Source organism: Euprymna scolopes, chromosome 21, assembly GCF_053919585.1.
Source record: "Euprymna scolopes isolate OS-2025 chromosome 21, ASM5391958v1, whole genome shotgun sequence".
NCBI classification, from domain to species: domain Eukaryota; kingdom Metazoa; phylum Mollusca; class Cephalopoda; order Sepiida; family Sepiolidae; genus Euprymna; species Euprymna scolopes.
Window position 1 is genome coordinate 70,393,827 of NC_136502.1, and position 12,037 is coordinate 70,405,863.

The 12,037-nt window shown below is 36.3% G+C and overlaps 1 protein-coding gene across 1 annotated transcript in view; it reads left to right on the plus strand.

Annotated features, from left to right (window-relative positions):
- The window catches only part of LOC145242454 (malate dehydrogenase, cytoplasmic-like), a 47,864-nt gene extending 46,964 nt beyond the window's left edge, over window positions 1-900 (plus strand). The window contains exon 8 of the mRNA XM_080105510.1: window positions 335-900. Within this exon, the coding sequence (XP_079961636.1) occupies window positions 335-544 (210 nt within the window). The 3' untranslated portion in view covers window positions 545-900. The remainder of the gene's footprint in view (window positions 1-334) is intronic.
- The last annotated feature ends 11,137 nt before the right edge of the window (window positions 901-12,037 follow it).

Below are 12,037 nucleotides of genomic sequence, written 5' to 3' on the forward strand. Positions count from 1 at the left end.
GCTTAAAAATTATTTTATTTATAAAACTACTTGATCAATTTACATCATTTTTAATACAATATTTTCACCGGGAGTATGTATGACACAGATTTTTATTTTATTTTTTTTTTTTTAATATGGGGTAATTTTGGACATTCTCTTGATATCGTATTTAGTGTAAATTATTTTTTTTCATTTAAAGATATAACAAATATTTTTGTACCATACCATTATCTGCCTGTGTTTCTACTTTGTGGAATAGTCTACCAGAGGTATTGACAATGTCTATCCTATCCAGGATTTATGTTGTCTTGGACAAAAGCATAATTCTATTTCTCTCTTCATCTTTGAACAGGGTTCATTTGTGTCAATGGCCGTTTGTTCTGATGGTTCATACGGCATAGAGAAGGGTCTCATCTACAGTTTTCCAGTTAGGACAAAAGCAGACCATTCATACCAGATTGTACAGGGTTTGTCCATTGATGATTTTGCCCGGGGTAAAATGGATGCAACAATGCAAGAATTACAAGAAGAGAGAGATATGGCTCTTGGTGTGTGTGCATGACTTCCTACTTCTCCAGCCAAACTTTGATTGATAAGAACACAACAACAACAAAAGTTATTAAATAAAAAATAAAAAAAAATAAAAAATGGCAATAAAACTGACATTAAAAATTATTTTCTAGACCTGGTCATCAAACCTGTCTAATTTTTGTTGTAAAATGAACGATAAAATTTAAATAATTTTTTTGTTTTGTAATTTTTATTTTGTGTTTAAAAACTTTCTCTGCCTTTGAAAAAAAGAAAAAAGAAAAATCTATTTCCCTCCCGGAATAGGCAGCAGAAAATATTGGCAATAATTGAAAAAAATCTTTACATCAAATTTATAAAATGCAAGAAATTAAAATTTGTTTTAGAAAACAAGTAGTTTTGTTATTTCTTCCAAGGGATATAATCCATAATTTATATATGGAATTATCTCCCTTATTTTACTTGTGCAATTTTATTTCTAGTTAGATTAGTTGAGAAAAATAATTGGTGTTTTGTAGATTAGCAATGTTTTAAACCAATGCATTTTAAGTGAAAATATTCACAAATTTGGAAAATTGGTCCAGTTGAAAAATAATTGCAATAAAAAATAGAATTTTTTTTTTTTTTACATGGGGAGGGGGGTCACCACTTATCAGGGCCCAGGAGCCACTCGGGGATAAGGGTTATTGAGTGTACACTAATCAGTGGAATAGTATCGCAGTAATAGTTAGTATTGGGGATTTGATAGGTGTCATTACTTAAGGGGGCGGTTCATCAGGAATTTGTTTGTGTTGGATTTGAAGACATTCAAGTTGAATTCGAGTGGGAAACAGGCAAGCGGCAGAGATTTCCACAGCCGTGCAGTTCGAAGAAAGAAGCTTTGTTCATGGAATCTACGTTTTAATTTAGGCACGGATAAAGAGGGGGGAAAATTATTGACAATGGTTTCAGCTAGTCGGGTGTTTTTCGTGAAAGATTGGTGGGGGGGGGCAGAGAATGGAGTTCAGACGAGCACTTGCCATGGAAATAACGATAACAGATCAGGAGTAAAGGTCAAACCCAGAAGCTTATCAAAACGTGGGGCCTCCCCTAGACGAGAGCCATTCATTTCAATCGATGCCAGATGGGGATCAGAGCGTTTATGATGTAATGATAGGAGCTTGGTCTTAGATGTATTAAAGGTAACCAGCCACCTCTTCCCCCACTGAAGCACGCGCTCACGATCTGAGGAGAGAGAATCAGATTGTTGCCATAGATAGTCGTGTCATCAGCATAGATGTCAACGAATGATTTTAGTATGTGTTTTGGGAGATCATTGATGTAGATCAAGAAGAGAGTGGGACTCCATACTGTGGGCCTCTGATTTCTGCCCGTCAACCACTACTCTTATGAGCCTATCAGAGAGAAATGATTTAATGATAGAGAAAACATTTCCAGTTATACCGTAGCTGGAAATCTTGTGAGGTAAGCCTTTATGCCATATCTTATCGAACGCCTTTGATATGTCAAGAGCAATTGCCCTAGAAATGAAGCCTTTATCGAGAGATTCGCTAATTCTATGTGATATAACTGTTAGCACGTCAGCTGTGGATCTAGCAGAACGGAAACCATATTGAGTGTCACTAAGAAGGTTATTTCTGCTGAGGAGGTTGACTACTTCTCTATATAATATGGATTCCAGCAACTTGCTCAGGAGACTTATTGGTCTGTATTGAGAGGGAGATGACTTATCTGAATTCTTAAATACAGGGCATACTAATGATGTTTTCCAGGGTGTTGGAAAGCACTTCTCCTTAAGGCAACATTTAAACAGTTTGGTAAGTATGGGGGCAATTTCTGTTTGTAGCTTTTTTAATACTATGATTGGAATACCGTCAGGGCCAGTTGCTTTACTGGAATCAAGGTTCTTGATTAGCTTGGCGACCTCACACACAGATATTTGTATGTTACCTAGCGTGTTGTAGGAGGAAATCCAGGGAGTTGATGGCCTTCGTCGCATAGGGTAGAATTTGCTGCAAAGTTCTTGGCAAATAGTTTGGCCTTGTTGGATGCGGACGAGATGACCTCTGGACCATTGATAATGGTTGGGATAGAACGCACGCTTCTGTTCAGGATCCTATTTGCCAGAACTGTTGGGAACCAAACCGCTGCTCAGCTACTTTGGATTTAACGGATTGAGCATATAGTTCTCTTGCATTTTTTATTACTCTTTTACAGTGATTGCTGGCAGTCCTGAAAGCAGCTTTAGTCTCTGTGCATCTATTACATTGGTAGCTATGGAAAAAGTGATTTCTATGTGCGATAGCAGCAGCACATTCAGGGGAGAACCATGGCTGGCTGTTAGGTTTTTGTTGGAATTTTTTGAATGGTATGAATTGGTCTATGCCAACAAGTAACCATTTGGTCAGGTCTGATACTATAGAGGATGCCTCCTTTTTAAACATGGAATGCAGAGGTAGATCAAATATGAATGTTCGGAAGCTATCCCAGTCAGCCATAGAGTATCGATATACAGTACGGTGGAGAAGTACATCTGTAGCTTTATTATATTTCATTTTATCTTAACTGATACAACGCACATGTCAGAGGAGATAGAACGGAACATGAACATAGCTCCGGGGAGGTGGAGAGAAAAAGGTCTAGAAGGCTTGCATACTGACCGGTAGTATCAGGTACACGGGTGGGCTCGCGAACAATCTGAGTGAGGTCATAGGCAATGGCAAAATCATGACAGAACCTCCCCTCATTGTCAGTCTTATTTGAGTGGGTCAGCCATTCAACATTGTGGACATTGAAGTCAATGTGAATGTTAGCCGAAGGATGAGCAGACAGGATGAGGTCAATTTTCTCCGATATACTCTTAAAGATAGTAACTCCGCTGTTGTGGGGGTGATAAAGGGCAAATATAAATGCAGTGGTGTAAGCTAGTGCAACCCGGAAGCACATATAAGGTAAATTAGGGTCTTCTCTGGATATATCCCTGCCACACGGGAAGCCATCTTTAATGTAGGCACATATTACATGCCCATGGCTATCTCGGGGGTCAGGTTTAGATATTAAGTTAGAGTATCCTTTAATTAAGAACTCATCTAGGTAGGTGGTAGGCCCTATTCCAGTTTCACTTCGAAAAAATATGTCTGGTTTTGTCTCATGTAATTGGGTTTCAACCTCGGGAAGGTTGGAACATAGACCCATGATGTTGGAGAAGGAGACATGGTAGTAGGGTCTACGTTGGAGGATGGGGTTTTAGGTTTATTCGTGTTTTCTTATTTTTTTGAGATATTTCATGTTGAGGATTTTGGGATTTGTGGAACAGGTCAGCATACTTGGTTAGAGCAGTACAGAGAGGGAAAGTAAGAGAGAAAAGACGGGAAGATTTTTTTTTTTTTTGTAGCACATGAAAAGGCAAAGCCGTAACAATTACCCACTAGTATGGCATCAAGAGGCCCCACCAGAGACTACTGCATGGTCCAGAATCGATTCATCAAATGGCAATACAGCAGCCCCAGTACTTTGCACCTGCTGATAGGACAGCCTCCTTAGTGGTTAACCCAAGGTTAACGTCAGCCCAGATGAAAACGTTTACCTCCAGCACCCTTACTAGTGACATGGCCACAAGGATAGACATAGAAACAGAAAATTTCCGGCATCTTAGACTACTGTTCATGAAGTACTACCGACTTGGGAAGCAGCTTTTTCTTCACCCTTTGTCAGAAACATCACTCATTGGAAATGAAGACTGGGGGACAAAAAAGGAGAAGCGAGAGTTACTGGAGCTGCCAATAACACATCCACTGTATTATCTACTCTCCATTAAAAAAAAAAAAAAAAAAAAGGTAAGAGGGACTTATTTATGTCTACATAGTATAAGTCCTTTGCCCCATTCCCAATTTAGGATATTACTTAGTTTCGCCTCCAATATTAATCCGTGGAAGTTTTTTTTTTTCTTTTTTTTTTTTCTTTGCTTTAGATACCTCGAGGTAGAAACTTCCGGCATCACCTTATAATTAGGTTCCATTAATGGGAATTGTGAAGTCGGCTTATGATTTTCAGATTGGAGAATCTTATTTAAGGACTGGTTTTGGGTAGTACCAGGCATAATTGACAAAAAAGATTTAAGAACAAGAAAATTAGAAGAACAGGATAAGTAGAGTTAAGTTGTTTCGAATTTAAGTAAAAAATACAATAAGAAAAAATAAATTCAAATAAAAAAATATAAAATAAAAATAAGCAAGCAAATTATATATATATATATATATATATATATATATATATATATATTAGTGCACAAACATAGGCATTATTAACAGTTATGGATAAGAATTGTTTAACTTTTAACGTTTAAAGAATTTATTGTATTACCGAGTTTTATCGTATGTTTTAATGTGGAAGAGTTGTGCAACCAATTCATTATGACAAACCAATTTTTGTTAAGAAATATGAAAAAAGAGTCACAAAAAGGGGTGTTTTTAGCACTAAAAGTCCCTGGGGATGCAAACCAGAATTTGGCCAGGATCACTCATACTGAATTTATATTAAGAACAATAGGCTCCACATTTTGGCCAAGTTTCAGAAAAATCTAATGGATGGATCAAAAGTTATGGGGCAAAACATGTGATTTTGGGGACGCAAAGGGAATTTTTACTCTGCACATTTAATGGAATACAATCTGTGGCAACATTTCAGGAAAAACTAATAGACCATTATCGGGCAATTGTCCGGACAAACGGACACATGGACACACAGACGCCACTGAAAACATAGGTCCCTCTCCTATAAATTGGGGAACCAATATGTTAAAATACCTGTTAGTCTCTTCAATAATATAGACCAACTAAATTATAATCGTCTATTCAGTGATACTAACATTGTTGCAAAATAAAGTGATTCGTTCATACAACATTCATTTTACTATAACTAAACTTGTGGCTTGAATGTTGTTAGATATCTTACTATAACTAAACTTGTGGCTTGAATGTTGTTAGATTGAAAACGTTCATAAATAAAAAAAAAAATAAAAAGCAAAAAGTGCACAAATCTCAAATTTATTGAGTATATTAGATTATTTATACATTCATGGGTGAAAAGTAGATGCTTATGCAGACATTTTTTTTTCCTAATGAAAGAAAATTCATTCACTATTTTATCGCAGTCAAAGACGATGTTCATTTTGAATAGACATCATTGCAAACGTTTCCTCATTTTCATATGAATCAGATGATTCTATCGTTGGCATTGGTTTCCCTGATATTTTTCTAGTTAGAATCCTTTCTAAAAAACATTCGTTACTTACATGATGGACCATGTGAAGGTTGTGAACATCCTAAGTGAATTTTTTTTCTGTGGAACAAACTGAATGCAAAGGTAGCACGCCCAGGTTATCAGTCCACGTCATCGAACCACTTAGTCACCATCATTCTGCCCTCATTCATTATAGATTGCAGATATTTACTTTCAGCAATGACTTTATTTCAAATTTATTCAAATTTAGGTGTCAACCAAATAGTTTTTATTAAATAAAATTTTATTTCTGATATCCAATCCAAAAATTGAAGTAAATTCATGGGTTAATTTCTTTCTAATTCAACATTATCTAATTTTGTGAAATCACCAGAATTTGCTTAAAAAGTCTGAATTTTGAATTAACCCATAAATTCCATTCATTGGAATAAATGAGAAAAAAAAGAAGTTAATTACTGAAAGACAAATGCTAGTGAAAAAGGAAAATAAGGATTTATATTCAAACTTTTTTTTTCACAAATATGTATGCATAATGCAAACCTTTGATCAATATCATTTTCTTCCATAATTTCATATGCGACCAGCATCATCATAATATTTAGTGTCACATCCATTTTACATGCTGGCATGTATTTAACAGTTTTAGAAATTGACTTCCACAATAATCTATCTTTGACCAGATCTTTAATTATCCCTTTTCCCTGAAGTTCATTTTTTCCTTCCATGTTTCCTTCACCTGCTACCTCAACTGTTCTGCATTCATCAAGAACTCTCAATCATTCTTGTAACATGGACCATACAATCAAAATATACTTTTCTACACATATTTCCCTCGTCTGTCTGCGGTTGATCTTGCTTTGAACTCATCAGATCTAAGTATGTCTTTAAGATATGTCCATCATATCATTCTCATATCATTTCTCTCCATGCAACAACCATCCTCAATCTGCACTGAAAAGGTTTCACTTCCATAATATCATCACACTACATAAATATGGCTGGTAAACTCTTCGCTAGTGATAGTGCTCTGCTAGTTAATAATGGCAGAAGTTACTTGAACTTGCCCCACCCACTCTTAACTCCTGCAATCACACCAGCTCTAATAGTATCATCAACTAAGGGTGGAGCAATTGTCTCATAACGACAGCCTCTAAGGTTTTCCTTGAGCTTAGGGAATAACTAAAAGTCACAGGGGTCTGAATTGATCAGCTCAACCATCTCCCTAATATCATGATAACGCCTTTCTTTCTGATCTTCTCTGAGCATCTTTGGAACAAACTTTGTGTAGTCTTTCACATCTTCAGTTCCTCGTAAATACTTGTGTACAGTTCCCACACTGACATCAAACTGTGCACTTATTGTCTCTATAGACATACAACGGTCCTTATCCATGAAATTCTTTATTTGGCCAATCAACTCTCGTGTTCTGATTTCTTTACTCTTCCCACACCTCTCATCATCTCTCACAGACACCGTGTCTTCCTTGAATCTCTTGTGCCAGTCAAAAACTGATGCTCGATTCATGCAAGATGGTCCAAAAGCAGTTTGAAGCATTCCATACGTTTCTATGGCATTTTTACCAAGTTTAAAACAGAATTTTATTGTATATCATTCTTCTAAAGTGCCCTCACGTCCAGATTGCATTTTCGAAATTCACTAACTGTGACAATCAGGCTTTAGTAGCAATTCCTGCTGTTCATTTAAACCTGAAATCATAAAAAGCAATCATCTCATAAGGAATATAGCAATAAAATACTGAATTTTCAAGAGTTTTCGATGAGAATTTTAAATGCCTGTATAAAAAATGTCTGGAAACGTTTATTAAAAACACCTCATATTTTGATAAATAAAGTCAAAGTTTTTGCCTAAAAGTTGCTGTTTTATAAATTATGCTGGAAATTTAATGAACGATGTGATAGTCTCTCATTGATTCTTTATTTTCTTTTTTTGTTTTAGCTGGGGATGGGACACCCACCCGATTCCAGACATTCAACCTCTATCTCATACATTCCAACCAAGAGACCTTTTTAAGATTCTAACCGTTCCTTCAAGTGCAATTGTTTGTATCTCTTTTGCACTTGTTTCACATGGTATATTTGCCAAGTAGTTTTTGAAATTCTTCATGAGTCCAGTTGCTCTTATAATTACTACAATGATAAAGATCTTCCTAAGATTTCAGTTTCTTTTCATGTCGTACATAAGATTTTGGTATTTCGTTATCTTTTCCCTCTCATCTCTGTTTAACCCAGCATCTACTAATTTCTAATAAGTTTGCTCTTTTTTGTCCCATATCCTCATGTCATATTTAATTGCTCCATTTTCTAATTATGTAGCTGTAGGTATTGCTTAGTCATAGTAGATGGTGTATGACTTATTTCTAACTCTTCTTTCTGATAAACATGTTCCCAGGACTTGTTACTGATACATTTGATATTCAGATTTTTACAAATGGTCCAGTGGAGATATTTACAAATGGTCCATTATGTCACATTGTAACTTAACCGTCCCCCGGTAGAACCTTACAGCTGGATGTCAGATGGCTCACACTCTACTTCTGTGTGGCAGAACCTGAACTTTGCTAGTACCACTCGTCTTCATTGGTTATAAAGCATTGATTTTGTGCAACCATTATAATCCTCTATTGGTCACAGTGGAGCTATTTTCTTTTTAGCTAGTTCACAGAGCCTTCCCTATCTAAATATTTCTGGGCCATCCAGAAAATACTTTGCACACTTTGGTTTGTTTGCTTTTGCAATGGTGTATTTTTGGCAACTCTTTTGAACTGTCTCCATAACACACTTGTTTTCTGTTTATCTCTCATGTGTAAGACAATAATTGTCCAAAATGTTTGGCCAGTTTCATGATTGAGGTTGTTTTACTCACTCTTTGTTTCTTGATGGTAAGGTACCATCATGAGGTTTAAATTCTGGGAGCTCATTAGATATTGCCTGATGCTCAAAATAGTTGTTGAGAGTCAATTTCCGAGAGAACCATACCTTCTGGGAAGATATAGCTTAAGCAGGCACTGATTTCTGCATGTTACTCTGTACAGTGTCAACATTTTTCTCATTTTAGTGTCTCGTCTGTCAATGTCATTTTGTGGCTAGTCAATAATGCAAAAACTGTATGCTATCAAATGGCAGTTATCTTGTAAGCTGTGTTTTACAAATTTCCTTTACATGGCATACATATTCTCTGTCAAATTTTTATCTCACCTTGGCATGTTGAATAGAATCATTCTCTTCTATTCCAAGGATAGGAGACTAAAGATACAGAATATTTGCATAAAGTTTTCCCCAGGGGTGCTCAGAGAAGATCAGAAAGGATGACGTCATTGTATGGTTTTCGCTTTTCTTGGCCTTTGATGTCAGTATCTTTATCAAGATGTTTTCTGTTGGGATCTCCTTCCCAGCTCTGATTGAGCACTTGACACATTTATCCAGGCCAAATTTAATTCCAATATCTTTGGAGAAGATATGTATGACCTGCAAAAGTTCGGCTGAAGTCAATATCCAGACTAGTATATAGATTCACTTCCCAATATTCTGATGAAACAACTACTATCATAGAGTGCTTTTAGTTGCTAAACCAAAAATTGGGTAGGTTGTCTATGGCAGATTTTTTGTAATTCTGGAATCCATTCAGCTTTTGTTTTTATCATTCCACTGTAATCTCTGGCTCTGGCTTGTTTTCGTTGCTTTTAGCAACGTCTAAGCCACCTGCCTTCTTGATTATATATATATATATATATATATATATATATATATATATATATATATATATATTTGTAAAGAAATGAACCATAGCGGAAATTCAGTTGACTAAAATAAGATGGAAAACAGGGCAAGGAAAAAGGAAAAAGAGAAAAAAAAAAAAGTGGGGGAAGTTACGTGTAACAAATGTACAAGTCAGTAAAATAAATACGTCGATTAAAAACGAGATCGCTAAAATACACCCGAAGCGCTTTTCATTCAGACTAACTTTTCAAGGGTATATGTCTGAAAAATGATTTTTTTAGAATATTAGGTAGTGGAATGGAGTAAGAGCGGAGAGGAGGTTAAACAAAAAAAACTGTCACTACCTAAATAATTCTAATTGAAGCCGGAGGTTTCTCTGCTTGCACAAAGTAGGGGGGGGGGCTGGAAATGATGATAAGTGCCTCGAGGATAGACAGGTGGAACTTTGTACATCCTTGATAAAAAGGATTGTGGTCTTGCATTCTCTCCAGAGTGTTTTTCTTTTTTGCACCGAGGACGTACAAAGTTCCACCTGCCTATCCTCGAGGTACTTGCCATCATTTCCAGTCCCCCCCTACTTTGTGCAAGCAGAGAAACCTCCGGCTTCAATTAGAATTATTTAGGTAGTCACACTTTATTTATTTATTTTTTTTTGTTTAACCTCCTCTCCACTCTTACTCCATTCCACTACCTAATATTCTAAAAAAATCATTTTTCAGACATATACCCTTGAAAAGTTAGTCTGAACGAAAAGCGCTTCGGGTGTATTTTAGCGATCTCGTTTTTAATCGACTTATTTATTTTACTGAGTTGTACATTTGTTACATGTAACTTCCCCCATTTTTTTTTTCTCTTTTTCCTTTTTCCTCACCCCGTTTTCCATCTTATTTTAGTCGACTGAATTTCTGCTATGGTTCATTTCTTTACAATTATTTTAAAATTTTTCCAATCGAATAAAGATATATATATATATATATATAAATATATATATATATATATTTTATATATATATATATATATATATATTTTTTTTTTTTTTCAAACAAAGGCCTCCAATAACCATCCAGCACTTGCATTTTCTGGTGACTTTTATATGTGACTAGCAGGGGGTACCCGGCGTTGCCCGGGTGTTTGGAGGTAAATCAAAACTCCGGGGGGGGGGGGGTTAAAATATAAAAAAAGTTTTGGTAGGTGAGTATGAGGATCGAACCCGAACCCTTGAGGCAAAGTGTGAAAAAAAAAACCATGCGACGTTAACTATTGGGCCACCGCGACATACAAACGGAAACACGTTTGAATTTATTTAATTTGGCAGGTGCACGTTTTAACGACTTAATGAGGTCAACTCTGACTGCGGGGGTTTTCATTTACTGCGAGAACGCTTTTTTTAGGTGCATGTTTTAATGAGGTCAACTTTGACTGCGGGGTTTTTATTCTTATTTTCCCAAGATTTGTGTTTGGGGTGGGGGACCAGCTCCCCTTGTCCAATTTGAATAGCAATTATTTGATATAAGGAAAATATTTCCACATTGATCAAAGCTGATTGCTTTCGGACATTTCGGCGATCGCCACCGGAAAAATACTGTCAGAATTAGTTTCGCTTTTATTATAGGAAAAAGCCTAATCCACACACGGCGAGCGAAAACTGTTGAATATTTATCTTCCCGAAGTCGAGCAAATTAAATAGACAGGCGAGCTCCATTGTTAACTCGGAGATATTACAATTTATATGTGATATAAAAAGTTTTAAGAAGTTGTGAGCCGACCGACTGCTTCTCTGAAAAAAGCCTTTCTTGGACATACGCAAAAAGCGAACATACATACACACATTTTCGCTTTTATATATATAGATTGTGTTCCTTATCAAATTTTGATAGAACAGTTGTGAATTTTTTTAAAACCGTTTGGTGTCTTGTTTTGTGCCCCAAACTCCCATTGCTTTTAGAATTAAAGAACTGTTTTTCTGACAATGTAGATTCTGCAGCATATGAAATCCGGTTCAGTTCTGTGAAGGATGTATTGTATGGGACAAGTCTTTGGATATTAACTCTCTTTATTGCTGACCTGATAACTCTTGTAGTTTGGACGTTTGGTAGCTCTGAGGTCTTTCCTCCAGCCCCATTCTCCAGGGCCAACTATTCATTTACAGTTCCTGCAATGCCTGAGGTAGTGGTAGTAGTTCAGGTTTTGGCAGTAGTCTGCTCACTGATAATGATGATAAAACTACTATAATAGAGTGCTGTTAGGTTGAGTGAGAGACTGTTTTGAGTTTTGACATTGCTAGCCACTTGTGGTGAGAGGTAGTCATTTAACAAAGGAAACCCTGTTGGTAAAGTAGATCCATATTAAAGTGTCATTGGCACAGATAGTATGGATGAATCCACAAGTGAACAGTGTAGTTCTGGCTGTACTTCTGAGGTGGTATATTGATCAATAATGGACATTTGGAGGGGGGGGAGAACTTTTCCCTTATCTGGACAGAAATGAAAAAATATTCCCTTCAGGCCTCTGTCCTCTGTTTTTGTTTGGTATGTTAGATTTGAGCATAT